This window comes from Daucus carota, chromosome 9 (assembly GCF_001625215.2).
Source record: "Daucus carota subsp. sativus chromosome 9, DH1 v3.0, whole genome shotgun sequence".
Lineage (NCBI taxonomy): Eukaryota > Viridiplantae > Streptophyta > Magnoliopsida > Apiales > Apiaceae > Daucus > Daucus carota.
In genome coordinates, this window is record NC_030389.2 from 42,944,506 (window position 1) to 42,964,505 (window position 20,000).

The 20,000-nt window shown below is 34.4% G+C and overlaps 3 protein-coding genes and 1 pseudogene across 3 annotated transcripts; all 4 read left to right on the forward strand.

The window, feature by feature from the left end:
- The first annotated feature begins 8,393 nt into the window (after positions 1-8,393).
- LOC135149689 (uncharacterized) lies at positions 8,394-9,191 on the forward strand. Its single transcript, XM_064085486.1, has one exon. The coding sequence runs from the start codon at positions 8,394-8,396 to the stop codon at positions 9,189-9,191; it is 798 nt and encodes a 265-aa protein (XP_063941556.1).
- A 50-nt stretch (positions 9,192-9,241) lies between these two features.
- Positions 9,242-12,137, forward strand: LOC108203944 (E3 ubiquitin-protein ligase UPL5-like). Its single transcript, XM_064085487.1, has 3 exons — positions 9,242-10,019; positions 10,502-11,091; positions 11,874-12,137. Exons 1-3 carry the CDS (start codon positions 9,242-9,244, stop codon positions 12,135-12,137), a joined length of 1,632 nt encoding a protein of 543 aa, XP_063941557.1.
- Positions 12,138-14,572: 2,435 nt separating this feature from the next.
- On the forward strand, positions 14,573-15,444 carry LOC135149690 (E3 ubiquitin-protein ligase UPL5-like). The gene is made up of 2 exons (XM_064085488.1): positions 14,573-14,878; positions 14,965-15,444. The coding sequence occupies exons 1-2, from the start codon at positions 14,573-14,575 to the stop codon at positions 15,442-15,444; spliced, it is 786 nt and encodes a 261-aa protein (XP_063941558.1).
- A 148-nt stretch (positions 15,445-15,592) lies between these two features.
- Positions 15,593-18,133, forward strand: LOC135149691 (E3 ubiquitin-protein ligase UPL5-like; annotated as a pseudogene).
- Positions 18,134-20,000: the final 1,867 nt, after the last annotated feature.

The window sequence follows — 20,000 nt, forward strand, 5'->3', positions numbered from 1 at the left end:
TTGAAGTCCGGATGAATCCCTTCACTCCTTCTTCCAATCTCTCTCTCACAAGTGTTTCTCTCCCTTTTCTCTCTAAAAGGCTATCTCTATATTATTCTATATGATACAAAGTTAGTTGTCTCTAATCTCTATCAAAACCCTAATATATATATGAGTTTTCTTAATTTACAAGAAAATAAAATAATATCCTAAAACTAGTTGGATTCTGATGCTGAAATTCGTAGGCTTCTGTTCAGGCCTGATTCTGGGCTGATCCAGTTGGATTTTGACATCTGGACCACCTTAAACTTGTAGAGAATTTCAATATCTTCGCGTGGGCTGTTGAATCGCCCAATTCTGACGTCCGGAACTCAAGTTATGGCCCAAACAAGATTTGCTACGCTGGCTATGCATAAAGTCCGAATTTCCATCTGATTAAGCTCAAATAAGCTTGATTTAATCCAACTTTAGGAATATTTATTTTCCTGAAATTAAACACTTAAAATCAATTAGTAACATCCCGATTATTTACAAAATACTAAAATTATGGGAATAAAATCATATAAAAACATATATAAATATATGCTCTATCAAATATCCCCACACTTAGTCTTTTTGCACGTCCTCGGGCAAATAAAATAAATAAAACTAACACCTAATACATATATACCACTTCCGTAGGTGATCACGATTGCATGTGGCATATGCAACAAGCCCTTTAAACCCCTAGGCAGCCCTAGTGGACGAGTAAGGTCTCGTGAGGGCCTATAGTGAATGTACCCACAAAATTCATCTAGCTTATGTAATAATAATATAGATGACCACAAGAACACAAGCATGGAGTGAAACTACATGAATGCAACTAATAAATGTAAATGTATTGATCCCAATAATAATAGTATATTCCAAGTTAGTGATAACCATCAAAATATGCAACAAGTTTAGACACATCAAGCTCACACCGCAATAAAACCACTTAGTGAACACAAGTACAGAGTGTGCGTGTGTGCCTAGCTTAACAACATGCTCTTCTTTGAATCGAGAACAGAGACACACAAGTTTCAACATGACTAGTCATGCGAGTTAATAGCTCCCAAGTTGAGTACTAGAATAAATCTTAAACACTTCGTTACTTAGAACTAGCTATCATTCAAGTTTACATGGGATTTCCATGTCTTCTTTTTATTTCTATAATACTACTATATATAATTCTTTTTTTTTTCCACATGATCGGTCTAAGATTGGGACGCTCCTCAGGGTAAGTGAGTTATGACCACCAAAAGACTTCACAAGCTCAACTTTCTCCTTTTTTTTAAAGTCAAGAAATTCTCCAGTAATCATGGATAATGAAAAGTCGCCAAGAAATTTATATTTCTTGTACAATTGCACTTAATACCAGCACAAGTACATGGGTCGTCCCTTTCATTTTCGTCATCCATTGATCTCAAAGGTGTACTTGATACTTTATTTGCATTTTTTTTTTCTTTTTCTCTTTTTTTTTTAAGAAAACATTTACACCCCACAATCACCTCAAACTCAAGCATTTACGTACTAAGCTCAAAAGGGAATAGTCAAAATTCTAATCATCAACAAGCGGCTACCCCTCAAGAAGCAAGTATATCTAAGTCTCAATTTGATATTTAAGCGCATAATAAGCTTGTGTCAATAAATAAATTCTGCACTAGTGACACTGCACATGTAACATCGCTAATATGTGATCATAGCAAGAATTAATCGAAAACAAGCTACACATAGTATCATCATAGGTTACTAACTTGGACTATTATATAGGATCATATGATGTTATGATATGCAATGAAACATGTTATGCAACTATATGAACTAATGTAAGCAATGTATGAGTATTTATCCTAGCATGATATGATCATCTAACTATTTTACAAGGCTATAATTATTTTTGATTTTTAAATTTTATAATTTTTTTGTCTTTTTTTTTTAATATTATAACATACTATTGAGAACACATCCCCACACTTAAATGAGTCAATGTCCTCAATGACACACTAATACTCCTCCTATAAATAAAAGAAAAGTAATAATACTCCCCTATGCAAACGCATGAAGTGCCGTTTGAAAAATAAGCAAAGTGTGTTGCTTCTAAGTCGATGCACCGCGGGCACCTTAACCATGCCCATGGTGCCAATCATTCTGCCCGGATTTCATAAACTGACTTCTGGACCTTAATATCCGATCTCCACCGTTCAGAATTTAGATATTAGTGTAAGGAAGATGCTGTCCAAAATTCAGGACGATCCGACCGTTGAAACTCCAGGAAACGCAAAAATAAGGCAGCTGATGCAACCAGAAAAATTGCTGCGAATTTTTGATTTTCAGCACCTGAAACAGCCACTTCAAACAAACACATCAAGGTAACTTGTGGGAGTAAAAAAAATCAAAATCTATCTAATATAATAATCATGGGTTGCCTCCCAAGAAGCGCTTGTTTATTGTCATTAGCTCGACTTATTCACATACAAGTAACAAAACTAATGAGGTGAAAAAGCAAATAAGTGCACATATCTACGAATCAATAATATAATTATGATGTGCAAATATATCTTTGGTCCACAAACATGTAAGAAATTTTGTATGGACCACACTTGCTCAAGAGACCTCGTAAAATCAAAGTAGCTAGAAAAGTCGTCAGAATAATCATCATAAGTACGACTCATAAACTCTTCCCAAACTGGATCCTTATACTCCAAAGCAAAATTATCAAGTATCACATTCTTCTCAAGTATAATTGGAAACTCATCAATTTTTATCTCATCTACCAATTCGTTGAGCACAACATTATCTTCTAAATTTGGTAGAACTTCAGCTACATCCAATATATCACTTTCAAGCAAGGGATAATTGTCATCTAGACAAGTAGATTCATCATACACTAAATTTTCATCAGTTGCTAAATAAGTATCATGACAAAGTGGAAAATCGACACAAGGAGGAATCCTAAAACAACCATCATGCATCACAAGTTGAACATCCATAATAAACGTATTTCTTTTAGCATTCTCCTCGTACCAACTTATCGAATCTTGACAGATTATATCAGGCTTATTAGCAACTTCAAATTTTGGTTCATTAATATGTGCAAAAAGTCCCATAGACATTAAAGAAGAATTGTACTGAACTAAGCTTTTATCAACATCATAACATGGGTAAGGATCATAACATTGATTTTCAGATGCATAAAAACAATCAATGTTAGGTGGGTATGGAGGGTAATATGAGTTGCAACAATCAAACGAGTTCACCTGATACGCATTAAAATCCTGAAAAGAATTATAATCTAGATATCGTTCTTGATCATTGTAGAAATTCTGAGCATTATTCCAACAAAAATTGTAATCCATGTCGTCTCTTTAGCTCACAACTTTTTTGGTGTCAACCTCAAAGAACCTGTAGACACACCAAAAACAACAAAAGACGAAATAATAATAATAATAATAATAATAATAATAATAATAATAATAATAATAATAATAATATACAACAATAAAATCTAAACCACAAGAAACAATTAACCTAAAATCAGTATTGCTGCCTTCCCCGGCAGCGGCGCCAATTTGTTGTCGAGTATTTTGAAGAGTATCGTTCGCAGGGAAGGACTGATATCAATACTAATTTCAAATCTCTTATCTCTTGCAATTCAGAAGTGTGGAGAAGAATTTGGTGACGTATGGTTATCAACTAATTAATATAATAAATAAATAAACTATATAATAAATATGAGAGAAAACAACCCAAGAATTAGAGTTCTTCAATGGCTATCATGAATGTCTAATTTGTGTCTCTTGTTTGCTAAAAACAATCCTTCTAATATTTATAAAATCCTCTCCCAAGGTAAATTATAATGCCTACAATTATCCATTAAAATCCACTCCCATGGTCAATCAAAGAACACTTGTAAACTATTAAGAACCAAGGATTTTATGTCTCACAATTCTCATATCAATCTCCCGATCTAATACATCAAATTGTGTCCATCATATCATGTACTAGAATTATAACTCCTCTCCCGATTCGTTATAACTCCTAGAGATTCAATTACAAGTTAGCTACTCCTGTAATTGTATAAAGAGCTCAATGACAGATTAACAAATCAAGAGAAAACACAATCCAACTAAACAAACATATTAAGCCAAAAAATACTACCTAACTCTTGGATCAAAGGATTAGCTACTCATGAATAGGTGAAACAAATATATATTTATACCACAAACCATGAGAGTAAGAATTTAAGTACAAAGAATACAACTTGATGAAAGTGCTTGAAGTCCGGATGAATCCCTTCACTCCTTCTTCCAATCTCTCTCTCACAAGTGTTTCTCTCCCTTTTCTCTCTAAAAGGCTATCTCTATATTATTCTATATGATACAAAGTTAGTTGTCTCTAATCTCTATCAAAACCCTAATATATATATGAGTTTTCTTAATTTACAAGAAAATAAAATAATATCCTAAAACTAGTTGGATTCTGATGCTGAAATTCGTAGGCTTCTGTTCAGGCCTGATTCTGGGCTGATCCAGTTGGATTTTGACATCTGGACCACCTTAAACTTGTAGAGAATTTCAATATCTTCGCGTGGGCTGTTGAATCGCCCAATTCTGACGTCCGGAACTCAAGTTATGGCCCAAACAAGATTTGCTACGCTGGCTATGCATAAAGTCCAAATTTCCATCTGATTAAGCTCAAATAAGCTTGATTTAATCCAACTTTAGGAATATTTATTTTCCTGAAATTAAACACTTAAAATCAATTAGTAACATCCCGATTATTTACAAAATACTAAAATTATGGGAATAAAATCATATAAAAACATATATAAATATATGCTCTATCAAATATCGGGATCTTGATTCTCAGTTTGCAAGCCTTTCCTTAAAACACAAGGACTCAAGTTCTGGTACTGATTCCGTTTCTGGTCCGTTGAACATCTAATCTCATATACATTGCTGGTGGTCGATTTGCTTGCCGAAGAACTTCTCTATGATGCTTTCATACCAATCATTGAAAGTCCAAAGTCATTTCTGTAGAGTTTGGCTTGAGAAAAGATCTTCCCAGGTGTATTCACCTGTTTTTACACCTTTCTGATTGGCCCTTATCATTTGGTTATTTATTCTACGTGGCCATCCTTGTTCATTTAGTAGCTCATATGCACCTGGTGATCCTGTTGGAAACTGTGACTCCGGCAGATAGCTCACCGGAGGTGAATACATGAAAGCTTCATCTGACTTTAAGCTCAGTCAAAACTCTGAGATTTTTTTTTTGTTTCAGTTCTTCTGCTGAGATTTCAAGGAACTTTTAGGGTGCTCAAAAAGTTACATGCGTTATATATTACACAGTTTGTCAAAAAAAGAAGGAAAGATTACATGCGTTGCTTGCAATTCTCTTGTGTACATTAGCAAGTGTGTCTCATCAGCAGAAGCAAGAGGCTTGAGAACAACAATGTCGTTAATACCAGCTGGCAATAGTGTCTAATTTTGAAAAAAAATATTTCAAAAGTGTCTAATTTTGAAAAAATATATTTCAAAATACTCATGAAAAAAAATTAAAATTGTGGGGTGCAAAGTGAAAATATGAAATCTGTTAACTTTAACGGTCAATTAACGGTGAGTGGTCAAAGGGGTGCAAAACGAAGCGTTTTTCAAACTTTAGGGTGCATACTGCCAAAAAAAATTGTTTGAGACCAAATCGAAAAAGCGCCTAAACATAAGGGGTGCAAAGTGTCAATCAGTCTTTTTTTTTTCAAGTCTGTGATTAATCAGGTTAACGATTGAATAGTCAACAGTACAAGAAAATATGAAAATATGGCAGAACTGAACAGAAGTCGGTCATTAATAAGTGAAATCGGGAGGGGTCATAACCGACAGCTAGCGAGCTAACGGATGATAATTGTCTATAATTACAATCCTGCGTAAATGAAAACCAATAACATTGTTTCGCAAGTATATATCACTACAACAAATAGAGTATTTGCGACAGAAATTAAGCCTAATATCAGTCGTAAAGTAACTACCGACGAAGTCTATTATGAACGTCCGTCGCAAGTTCTGGAGAACTTAAGCTTACTACAAAATCCATACACCAAATAAAAAGGCAATTTTTTTCAAAATTTATTTTAATCAGTATTAACACTATAACATCCGTACGGTTGGATCGTCGAAAATAATTTTTTTTAAAATAGTTTAATGTTTCAGGTAAGTATTCGATTAAAGCCCAAGTAATATGACCCCATTTGACTACAAAATCCATATATCAAATAAAATGCTATTTTTCTTAAAATTTATTTTAATCAATATTAATACGTTACAATAACATCCCTACGGCCAGATCGTCAAAAATAAATTTTAAATGTGTCCGATGACATTAAATATGGTTGGTGAATTTACGACAGAGCCCGTAGTAAGTTTATATGCAAAAAATAACGTCGTCGAACTTACAACAGAAGACCACATTCCGTCGTATTTACGAAGGATTTTTAACACTAAATCTGTCGTAAGTGGTCCAATTGCGATAAATTTCTTCCGTCATTTTTGCTTGCGTGAAAATTTCAAAAATTGGTTGCAAATTTAAAAATTAGTCGCAAGTTCATATTTCCGTCATAACTTTCATATAAGTGGGTCCCAATAGAATAATAAGCAACTTACGATGAAATTTTCGTTATTTTAAATTCATGGGCCCCAATTCTATTTATTTAAATTTGAAAATAAGAGAAAACAAACATTAATTTTCAACAATAAATAAAAAATTTATGATAGAAAATTCCGTCATAAAGTAGAACTTACGACGAAATTTGTGATGAACAAATGTCGGAAGTTGTAGAGACACTACTTTATGACCGAAAATATTCGTCGTAAGAAGGAAATTTTTTTTTGGTTTCCCGCCAATATTCGCTATCCAAAATATATATTGAACCTGTGCATACATATATTTACATATATCTAAAACCAATATGCACCACAATCAATATCCATCCAAAATTCACAATCAACCACACAATTATTAGATATAAGAAACCATAGCTTTTACAATTAACATTCAATCATGTGCAAATCTTACATCAAATTCTAAATCCATATTCGTCCATGTACGTAAGTTAAATTATCTTTACATAAACTTAGATCGTCTTACAACATACAAGCATCCATAGTATGCCAAAATAAGTTCAAAAATGCTAAAATATAACAAGAAGTTTTGAAAAATTGAAATTACCCCCAAAACATTTTTGAAAAAGTTGAATTTATTGCCATGCTAACTTAAGATATGATCCGTCATAAGTTATAACATGATATAATTTTCATTTATTTTTTATTTTTAAACAACAATAATTATATAATTATGAACTTATGACGACATAGTTACGACGGAATCGGAAACCATTTTATTTTCATTTATTTATTTATTTTTAGTTATCCAAATATGTTAACTTATGATGAGAAAATAAACATATCAATTTCATTTATTTTTTGTTTTTGAATAGCTATAATTATATAATTATGTGAACTTACGATGGTGCAGTTACGACGGAATTAGAACCCTTTTATTTTAATTTATTTTTTGTTTTTAATTTGCTAAATATGTTAACTTACGACGATTTAATAATGACGCAAAACGTAACTTATGACGGTTATTTACGATGATTTTTTCCACGGGAAAATTTCACTAATGATGTCACTTAAGAACAATTGTCGATGTTGCATCATATAGGAAAAGCACCGAAATACAAGACATTGTCAAAAATTTTAATATTAAATTACTTATAAATTAAAGTTATTTAACTTAAAAGGTGTGTCAGACTTTTATACTAACAAGCTTATGGCCGGTATCAAGCACATGTTTAAATACTTTTTTAAATTATTATTTATGGAAGTATAATGTCTTTTTATTTGATTACATTATCATTTTTTTAATATATAAATTTACATTATCGTTGTATAGATATAAAATTTAACTATATTAACATATGATCCTATTTTAATTTTTTATTAAAACTAAAATATGATCAAGTGTTAATATATAACAATTTTATAGCTAAACAATGATAGTGTAAATATGTATATTAGGTTTTTTTATGTGGATAAATACGTATATTAAAAAAATGATATTACTGTAATCAAATAATTAAAAAGATAATAAAATTATAATAAATGATAAATCAAAAAATTATTTAAATCGGTGTAACCGTTACCACAGCTAAAATTTGTGATAACTAGGTATGAAATTTGGGCACATTTCAAATTTAAAACAGCGAGCCCAAAACAGCGAACCACACAAAGTAAGCAGCTGAATTAGGGTTTTCTCTTCAGCCACAAGCTCCAAACTTATTCATATCCGCCGTCTCTAAACTATTCTGCTCGATATCAGTGTTCATTCTCACACACACAATTATGTCGCTCATCAATTCCTGCAAACCCAAATTTGAAAATGATGCCACTGACGGCTCCATTTCTTCTCAGCGGTCGAAATCGAACCCTACCATACAGTTCTTCGTAAAATTGTTTTCTGAAATGGAAACATTAGTTATCCGAGCTGATGTTAACGACACGATTGAGCACGTTCTTGATTTGATCCAATCGAAATCTGGAATTCCATTGAACGGGCAGCCGTTAATCTATAAGAGCAAGCAGCTTTACCCGGAGCAAACCCTAGGGCAATGTTGTGTCGAAAATGATGCTGTTTTACAGGTGGTTGGAGTCATGCCGAGTACTCGTCATGTGAGAGCTCAACAAACATCTGATGAGATTGTTTCATTGATTTGGAGATTGTGTAAACGGAATCCGGGGAATAAATCTTGGGACAGTGAAGCACGTTACCTGATTCGAAGAAACCTGACTGATTATTTCACGGATTTGCTGTCGAGTGATAATGATATGGCTATAGGGGATCTGCAGGTATTCTCGTATTCTGGTGCACCAGCTGCGTTAGCAATGTTATATATGTCTCCGGATCATATGATATTTGGTGATGAGTTGATACGACAGTTGGTTTGGGTCATTGCGTTTATGCCTCCATATTCCTTCCAACAATGTGTCCCTATTTTGCTTGAGATTTGCAAGCCGTTGCGTGGGATGCCATATTATGGTGAAAATGTTATCTTTGACACATGCCGAACTTGTCTTAGTTCTATGGTAGCTTGTATCGAAATTGAGGCAGCATCGGATGGAGGTTCCGTTACTTTAATTTAAAAGATATGCTAACATTTGTTAGAGAGGCTGTTGATAAGATAATTCTTACAATGGATGGTGGTATACAACCAGATACAAGTATGAGTCCCTCGCTTTCTTTAATGACGGAAGAGCTTCTCCATTTTCAAAGCTTTCTGATTCCTTTAAAAAGGTTTATACCAGAGGAGCTATTACATGGCGGTTATTGTTACACAAAGGCCTCCCAAGGTGAACCTTATATTTTAACATACACGGAAGATTTTAATTTCATGCTTAAGATTTTCTTTAGACTGTTGAAGAAGATGGATGATTGTCTTGAAGAATTGGAGAAGTTGTTGCCCACAGAGAGTGAAAATCTTGGGTGCAACCAGTATGTTCAGATCATAATTGAACTGAATGACGTGTCAAAGCACTTTCCAGCCCTATCTGAACAATTTTGGAAAACCTTAAAGAAGAGGAAGCTTTCTTTCTGCTATTTAATTATTAAATATGCTACGAGGGATGATGATTATAGTTGGATTTTGGAGCATAAGGAGGTGACTGATTCTGAGTGCAGAAGGCATTTGGCAATGATGTTACTTCCACAAGTTAGTGATGACGATGACTACCTGATCCTAGAGATGCTTATCTATAGATCACGATTGTTGGAGGATTCATTTGAGTACATTGCACACGCTGAGGCTGATACACTTCGAGCTGGTTTAACTGTGGAGTTTAAAGATGAGGAAGCTACTGGCCCCGGTGTACTGAGGGAATGGTTTGTCTTAGTTTGTGAAGCCATCTTTGATCCTCAAAATGCCCTCTTCGTAACTTGTCCAAATGATGGCAGAAGGTTTTTTCCTAATCCAGGTAAGCTTGCTGCTTTTTTAATATAGATAAATAGAATCCAAAAGGAGGTTAGGTATTTCTCTCTGACAGGGAGAGTCTTCGGGAACGATTTCAGTTGAATTTTGTGCATATTAATAGTCTACAGGTTGCATACACAGTTATGTAGTACTTAATTATTAAATCTAATATTTTTTTAGATCCCCATTTTAATTCCTTTCATGGTTATTTAGAGTTTAGAATATCAGTTGAATTTTCCTTTTATATATAGTGATAGTTGCTAAATAGTTGCTTTCATCATTAGTATATTAATTGTTCTATAAACTGAATGAGGTCAGTTGTGAATAACTCACCGAGTGCTATCATACCTGATATTACTTGAACTTTATACAAATAGAATCTATTTGGATGTACATGTAAAATTAAAATTTTTGTTAGTCCTTCCCTAGCTAAAGCTAGTTTAGTCCTGATAATTAGTTCAATTTATGACTTTTTCTGTTTTGCAGCGTCGAAGGTGGATCCATTGCACCTAGAATACTTCAAGTTTGCTGGACGAGTAATTACATTGGCCTTGATGTACAATGTTCAGGTTGGCATTGCCTTTGATAGAGTATTTCTTCTACAATTGGCCGGAAGCAATGTTTCTCTGGAAGATATACGGGATGCAGATCCAATCTTGTACAGTAGTTGCAAGAGAATACTGGAGATGGATCCTGAGGAAGTTGATGAAGATACTCTAGCTTTAACATTTATTGTAGAAACCGACAAGCTAGGATGCAGGAATATCGTGGAGCTCTACCCGGATGGAAAAAATATTGCCGTGAATAGTTCAAATAGAGACAAGTATGTTTCTAGGCTTGTTCAATATCATTTTGTTGATTCTGTTAAGGATCAGGTGGCTCAGTTTGCTCAGGGCATTGATGATATCATAAGTTCGGGGAGGCTTAGGAAATCATTTTTCCAATTCTTAGAACTAGAAGATTTTGACAAGCTGCTGTATGGCAGTGAAAAAGCTCTAAGTGTTGAAGATTGGAAGTCTCACACTGACTACAATGGCTACGAGGAGACTGATCCTCAGATATCCTGGTTCTGGGAGGTATGTGAGTCAGTAAAACTTCTTTTCTGTAAGGCTTTTCAGAGTAAGGTTTTTATGTTTAGGATCCAGGCCCCTGTTATATGTATGTCATATGCCTCTTAACCAACACACTATTTTCTCGCCGTTGGATTAATATCCAGCGGCCACGATTATCAGAATTATAACAAAATTTTAATACATCTTATTTTCTTATAACCGCTAGACGGGGTCTCTGTCTAGCGGTTAAAAAATGTTGGAAAGACCTCGTCCGAGCTGGGGCCTCTTAACCAACACACTATTTTCTTGCCGTTGAATATCCAACGGCCAGGATTATCAGAATTACCAAAATTATAACAAAAGTTTAATGCATCCCGTGTTTTTTAACCGCGGGACGGGTCCCTGTCTAGCGGTTAAAAAATGGTGCAAAGACCTCGTCCCGAGGTTAAAAAGCTCCGGACGTAGGTTATAATCCTCGCCGCTGGATATTCATCCAACGACCGGGTTGGTTAAGAGGTCATTGGCATATGTATGCCGGGGACCGGTACCCTTATGTTTAAGGCTTTTTTTCTATTATGAGGTGTTTATATATGCTATGAAATGATCCATCATAGTATGCAAGTTCTGATGTGTTATCCACTGATCCTTTCGACTAGCTGTGCACAATGCAATTTGTTTTGAATATCCTGGTCATAAGTTTTATTTTTCCTATGAGCTGAATTTCATATATGATATTACATTATATCTTTTTCTTTCGTATGAGATTACAGAAAGATAGCTACATAATTATCCATCTTAAATTGCAGACTGTGGCAAGTATGTCAGCAGGGCAGAGAAAAGCTCTCCTATTCTTTTGGACGTCACTGAAGAATTTACCTGTAGAAGGTTTCGGTGGCTTAACCTCCCGGCTATACATTTACAAGGTGAGCGAGAGCTGCAATCGCCTTCCAACTTCTCAGACTTGCTTCTATCAGTTGTGTTTTCCTCCTTACCAATCGTTGAAAGTCATGCAAGATCGTCTAAGTCTCATCACCCAGGATCATGTTGGCTGCAGCTTTGGGACCTCATGAGAACAAATATCAATACAAAGCTTATTTCAAAATCAGAGCCGGAACAGTTTTTTGTACTATCAGATTGCATAGTTTCCTTTTGTGGTTTATAATCGATAATTATCCGTAATTACGTAATAATTTTCTCAAGTTACTTTTAGCCTGTGCTTCACATGACGCTTGGCTACCTTGTATTTCTAGCAGGGAGGGAGTTGGTGTTGCAAAAGTAGCATGGCTGAACAAATCTTTTTGCAGAACTCGCAGAAGAAATAGGTTTGCGATCACTAGCTTCTAAATTGCGAGAAATTATATATTTCTTGTGCTTTAAAATTCTAAAGTTGTAGATAAAAACGTTTCGAAGTGAGCAAAACTACATTGATTATTTTTCTTAAAATTCAAATACAAATTTAGTGTTTAGTCCTCTCTCATGAATGAAAACAAGAGCTACCATACAATTTAGAGAGAACGGAAAATGATAACCGAATGGATAAATTTACCATTATACCCTTCCTAATGATATACACCGTACACGGTAGGCCTTTAGCATTAGTCAAACTAGGGCTTTAGCGTTGACATTTCAACATAGTATATGAATGCGACACTATAGCTAGATTGGTCCTTTTTGTATCCACTACAACAAACTCGCTTATTTACGACAGAAGTTAGGCCTTCTTTCCCTCGTAAGTTTCGAATTTATGACGGAAATTATCTGTCGTTTTTGCTCCGGTAGTAAGTTCGAAAAACCATCACAATTTTCCATGGGTGTCGTAAGTTTGATCAAGCGTCGTAAGTTGACCTGGTAGGGCTCACAATTCCAGCATATTCATAGTTAAACTTACGACGTATAGTCCGTCGTAAGTTGGACATTTTACGACGGAAAGTTCCGTAGTATTTTCATTGTGAACTCATAGTTTCATATTTGGTTCCATTCTTGCGCCGAAAAGTTCCGTGGGTAGTTATCTTACGACTGAGCCTATTATGAATATCCGTCGTAAGTCGTAAATTATAGAAAAATCTGGAATTTACAACATGTATATCTGTCGTAAGTTTAGATTTATATTCTAAAGCCCCGGCAGGTGATCACTAATTTATGACAGAATACATAACAGTTTCATATAAGTGGGCCCCATGTGCCAATAGAATAATAAGCAACTTACGACAGAATTTTCGTCATTTTAAATTCACGGCCCCCAGTTTCTATTTATATAAATTTAAAAATAAGAGAAATTAAAAATTAATTTTCAACAATAAATATAGAATTTATGGCTAGAAAATTCCATCGTAAAGTAGAACTTACGACGAAATTCACTATGAACAGATGTCAGAAGCTGCAGAAACACTAATTTATACGACAGAAATATTTCGTCGTAAGTTTGTCTGTTCATAGGAAAATTTTAGCTTGCTTTTTGGTTTCCTAGCCAATACTCGGCATCCAAAATATATATTGAAATATGAACAACCCAATCTATATCCTTTATCAGTAAACTAATCCCTCATTTAGGGAAATATGAGAAGTATCAAATATCAAATAATCAAAATTTGATTATTATTATATAAATTTTATTTAATAATAATTAAACTACTATATATGAAAGGACTCAAATGTTTGGTGGGAGCTATTAATGTAACAACTATCACACAAACAGAATTACATCACTAACAAAACTATTCATTTCAATTTTTAAAATTCAAACTATTAAATGAATCTATAAAATTCTTATTATTAGAATTCAAATAAATAAGGACCATGTTAATATTAGTAGCTAAATACGCATTAATACAAAATTTAATTCAAGACATGTCCATATAAAGACGAAGAAGAATGTGTACTTCACAAAAGAGTTATTTAACTTAAAAGGTGTGTTAGACTTCTATGCTAACAAGCTTATGGCCGGCGTCACTCACATGTTTAAAAAAAATTATTATTTATAGAAGTATAATGTCTCTTCTTATTTGATTACATTATCATTTTATAATATACAAATTTACATTATATCGTTGTCTAGATATAAAATTTTTATATATTAACACTTGATCATATTTTAAATTTTATTAAAAATTAAATATGATCAAGTGTTAATATATAACACTTTTATAGCTGAACAATAATAGTGTTAATACATATATTAAAATTTTATGTATAAATACATATATTAAAAATGATACTATAATCAAATAAACTGATAATAAAATTATAATAAATAGTAAATTAAAAATTTATTTAAATCGGCCCATAACTATTACCAAAGCTAAAATTTGTGATGACTATGAAATTTGGGCACATTTCAAAATTTAAACAGCGAGCCCAAAATGGTTTGCGGATATATAGATGCAAATGTAAATTGAGTTACGCATACACACAAGTAAACAGCTGATAATTAGGGTTTTTTCTCTCCAGCCTCGCCGTCTCTAAACTATTCTGCTCGAAATCAGTGTTCATTCTTACACACACAATTATGTCGCTCATCGATTCCATTTCTTCTCATGGCTCCATTTCTTCTCAGCCGTCGAAATCGAACCCTACCATACAGTTCTTTGTAAGATTGTTTTCTGAAATGGAAACATTAGTTATCCGAGCTGATGTTAACGATACAATTGAGCACGTTCTTGATTTGATCCAAGCGAAATCTGGAATTCCATTGAACGGGCAGCCGTTAATCTATAAGAGCAAGCAGCTTTACCCGGAGCAAACCCTAGGGCAATGTTGTGTCGAAAATGATGCTGTTTTACAGCTGGTTGGAGTCATGCCGAGTACTCGTCATGTGAAAGCTCAACAAACAGCTGATGAGATTGTTTCATTGATTTGGAGATTGTGTAAACGGAAACCGGGGAATAAATCTTTGGACAGCGAAGCACGTTACCTGATTCGAAGAACCTCACTGATTATTTCACGGATTTGCTGCCGAGTGATAATGATATGGCTATAGGGCATCTGCAGGTATTCTCGTATTCTGGTGTACCAGCCGCGTTAGTTATGTTATATATGTCTCCTGATCATATGATGTTTGGTGATGAGCTTTTACGAGAGTTGGTTTGGGTCATTTCGTTTATGCCTCCATATTCCTTCCAACAATGTGTCCCTATTTTGATGGAGATTTGCAAGCTGTTGCGTAGGATGCCATATTATGCTGACAATGTTATCTTTGACACGTGCCGAACTTGTCTTAGTTCTATGGTGGAATTTATCGAAATTGAGGCAGCAATATTGGATGGAGGTGGATGCAGTACTAATTTTGTTACTTTAAAAGATATGCTCACATTTGTTCAAGAGGCTGTTGATAAAATAATTCTTACAATGGATGGTGGTATACAACCGTATACAGTATGAGTCCTTCGCTTTCTTTAATGACGGAAGAGCTTCTCCATTTTAAAAGCTTTCTGATGCCTTTAAAAAGGTTTATACATGGCGGTTATTGTTACACGAAGCCTCTCAAGGTGAACCTTATATTTTAACATACACGGAAGATTTTAACTTCATGCTTAAGATTTTCTTAAGGCTGTTGAAGAAGATTGATGATTGTCTTGAACAACTGGAGAAGTTGTTGCCCTCAGAGAGTGAAAATCTTGGGTGCAACCAGTATGTTTTGATCTTAATTGAACTGAATAACATGTCTAAGCACTTTCCAGTCCTAGCTAGACAATTTTGGAAAACCTTAGGGAGGAGGAAGCTTTCTTTCTGCTATTTAATTATTAAATATGCTACGAGGGGTGAAGATTATAGGTGGATTTTGGAGCATAAGGATGTGATTGATTCTGAGTGCAGAAGGCATTTGGCAATGATGTTACTTCCACAAGTTAGTGATGAAGATGATGACTACCTAGAGATCCTTATAGAGAGATCACGATTGTTGGAGGATTCATTTGAGTACATCGCACACGCTGAGGCTGATACACTTCAAGCTGGTTTAACTTTGGAGTTTAAAGATGAGGAAGCTACTGGCCCCGGTGTACTGAGGGAATGGTTTGTCTTAGTTTGTGAAGCCATCTTTGATCCTCAAACTGCCCTCTTTGTAGCTTGTCCAAATGATGGCAGAAGGTTTTTTCCAAATCCAGGTAAGCTTGCTTCTTTTTCAATATAGGTAAATTGAATCCAAAAAGAGGTTAGGTATTTTTCTCCGAGAGGGAGAGTTCTTTTTTTCCTTTTTCTCTCTTCGGGAACGATTTCCGTTGAATTTTGTGCATCTTAATAGTCTATAGGTTGCATAGACAGTTAGGTAGTACTTAATTATTAAATCTAATCTTTTTTTAGATCCCCGTTTTCCTTTCATGGTCATTTAGAGTTTAGAATATTAGTTGAGTTGTCCTTTTATATATAGTGAAGTTGCTAAATAGATTGCTCTCATCATTAGTATATTAATTATTCTATAAACTGAATGAGGTCAGCTGGGAATAACTCACCTAGTGCTATCATATACCTGATATTACCGAGTCCTGATAATTAATTAGTTCAATTTAGAAAATTAATGACTTTTTCTGTTTTGCAGCGTCGAAGGTGGATCCATTGCACCTAGAATACTTCAAGTTTGCTGGACGAGTAATTGCATTGGCCTTGATGTACAATGTTCAGGTTGGCATTGCCTTTGATAGAGTACTTCTTTTACAATTGGCCGGAAGGAATGTTTCTCTGGAGATACACGGGATGCAGATCCAATCTTGTACAGTAGTTGCAAGAGAATATTGGAGATGGATCCTGAGGAAGTTGATGAAGATTCTCTATCTTTAACATTTACTGTAGAAAACCAACAAGCTAGGATGCAGGAATGCTGTGGAGCTCTACCCTGATGGAAAAAATATTGTCGTGAATAGTACAAATAGAGACAAGTATGTGCTAGGCTTGTTCAATATCATTTTGTTGATTCTGTTAAGGATCAGGTAGCTCAGTTTGCTCAGGGTTTTGATGATATCATAAGTTCGGGGAGGCTTAGGAAATCATTTTTCCAATTCTTAGAGCTAGAAGATTTTGACAGGCTGCTGTATGGCAGTGAAAAAGCTATAAGTGTTGAAGATTGGAAGTCTCACACTGACTACGATGGCTACGAGGAGACTGATCCTCAAATATGGTGGTTCTGGGAGGTATATGTGAGTCAGTAATACTTCTTTTCTGTAAGATTTTTATGTTTTAGGCTTATTTTTCTAGTATGAGGTGTTTATATACGCTATGACATGATCCTTCATATTATGCCCCGGGCCTCTTAACCAACAAACTATTTTTCTAGCTGTTGGAACCGATTAGAACAAAAGTTTTAAATACATCCAGATTTTTTTAACCGTGGACGGGGTCCCCGTCTAGCGGTTAAAAACCGTGGATAGACCTTGTTCGAGCGTTAAAAGGTGCTGAAAATAGGTTAAAATCCTGGCCGCTGAATATTCATCAAAGGCCAAGAGATGGTGGCCGTTGGTTAAGAGGTCCTTGGCTTTTTTACTATTATGAGTTGTTTATATATGCTTTGACATGATCCATCATAATATGCAAATTCTGATGTGTTATCCGCTGATCCTTTCGACTAGCTGTGACACAATGCAGTTTGTTTTAATATCCTCCTCATCATAAGTTACATTTTTCCTGTTAGTTGAATTTCATTTATGATATATTATATATTACATCCTTTTCTTTTCGTATGAGATTAGAGAGAGATAGCTACATAATTATCCATGCTAAATTGCAGACTGTGGCGAGCAGTGTCAGCAGGGCAGAGAAAAGCTCTCCTATTCTTTGGACGTCACTGAAGAATCTACCTGTAGAAGGTTCGGTGGCTTAACCTGCCGCTATACATTTACAAGGTGAGTGAGAGCTGCAATCGCCTTCCAACTTCCTCAGACTTGCTTCTATCGGTTGTGCTTTCCTCCTTAGCCAATCGGTGAAAGTCATGCAAGATCGTCTAAGTCTCATCACCCAGGATCATGTTGGCTGCAGCTTGGGACCTTTTGAGAACATTACATGTCGGATCGAAACTCTCTTTGTGCGTCACATGAAGCTTGGCTACCTTGTATTTCTAGCAGCAGCAGGGAGGAGTTGATGATGCAAAAGTAGCATGGCTGAACAAATCTTTGCAAAACTAGCAGGGCAAATAGAACTGCGATCACTAGCTTCTAAATTGCGAGAATTAATTTATATTTTTTGTGCTTTAAAATTTTAAAGTTGTAGATTAAAACGTTCCAGAGTGAGCAAGACTATACATTGATTATTTTTCTTGAAATTCAAATACAAATTTAGTGTTTAATCAGAAGCATAAGTTAATATACCACAGACCCTCTCATGAATGAAAACAAGAACTACTACATACAATTTAGACAGAACGGAAAATGATAAACGACTAGACAAATTTACCAATATACCCATGATATACGCCGTACACACAATAGGCTTTTAGCATCGGTCAAATTAGGCTTTTAGCGTCGGCATTTCAGTATAGCATATGAATGCGACACTATAGGTTAGGTTGGTCCTTTTTGAAGCCACTACAACAAACTGGAGTATTTACGACGGAAATTAAGCGTTAATTATGTCGAAGTTTCTAATTTACAACGGAAATTATCCGTCGTTTTTGCTCAAGTAGTAAGTTCGAAAAATCGTCACAATTTTCCACAGGTGTCGTAAGTTTGATCAAGCGTCGCAATTATAAACAAGCGTCGTAAGTTGACCTGGTAGGACCCACAATTCCAGCATATTCATAGTTAAACTTACGACGTACGGTCCGTCGTAAGTTGGACATTTTAGGACGGAAAGTTCGTCATATGTTTATTGTGGACCCACGGTTTCGTATATTTGGTTCCGTTCTTGCGACAGTAAGTTTCGTCGGTATTTTCCTCACGACCGAGCCTATTGTGAACATCTGTCGTAAATTATAGAGAAATATGGAACTTTTGAAATATATATATATCTATCGTAAGTTTAGACTTATATTCTAAAGCCCCTGCAATTTTCTATATTTCTCTATATTTCTGCCATTTTTTACCATTCAAGAATGGTCAAAAACCTGTCCATCCATGCATTCACTATTCAATATATACTTAACAAACATTTTAACTATTATACAATCCAAGCAAATATTCAATCCCCAATATCATAATTTTTTTTGTCACACACAATTTCATAATTTTCATTAACAAAACATCCCAAACACATAGTCATACACAAACAAAAGACTAAAACATCCATAAACATCTCCACAAATTCAATTACATTCACACAACTTAATATCAACCCTTAATAACCGGACCTCCACTAGAGACAACAACATAGGGATGACTCATATCACCGTCTTCAGAGTCCGTACTCTCATTCACTTCCGCCACGCTTAAAGTCAGATATATCCATCACATAATTAAACAACTCACGCTAATGAATATTTATCATCAAAATATTGAACACATTACACTTTAAAATTTTAAAGATTTTGGAAAGGTTATATTTTATAACATTTTCAACAAATAGCAGCAGTTTCATTTATCATCTACCACTTATATATGGTTTGAATAAGGGAATAATATGACATGTGTAAAATTTTCAATACAAAAATATGTCTGAAAATAGAAATGCTACCTTCTTAAAAAATGATGTTATTAAAAATTTCTAATTAATGTTCTTTGGTATGATCGTAGTGGTATTAGATTGAATTTAATTCGAAATTGTGTTATGGTTAAATATAATTGAGATATTATCACGTGTTCCAATTATTATTGAATTGATATTTTTTATTTAGAAAAATTGGGTGAGTTAGTTAATTTAAATATTAGTATAATTAATAATATAATGTATCTCCATATTATTAATTTCTTTTTATATCAAACAGATATATATAAGTGGATAAATAAAAATGAAAATAAGTAAAATCGATATCAAACCCGTTTTCTTTGTATCAAAATATAGTATTTGAGTTTGTC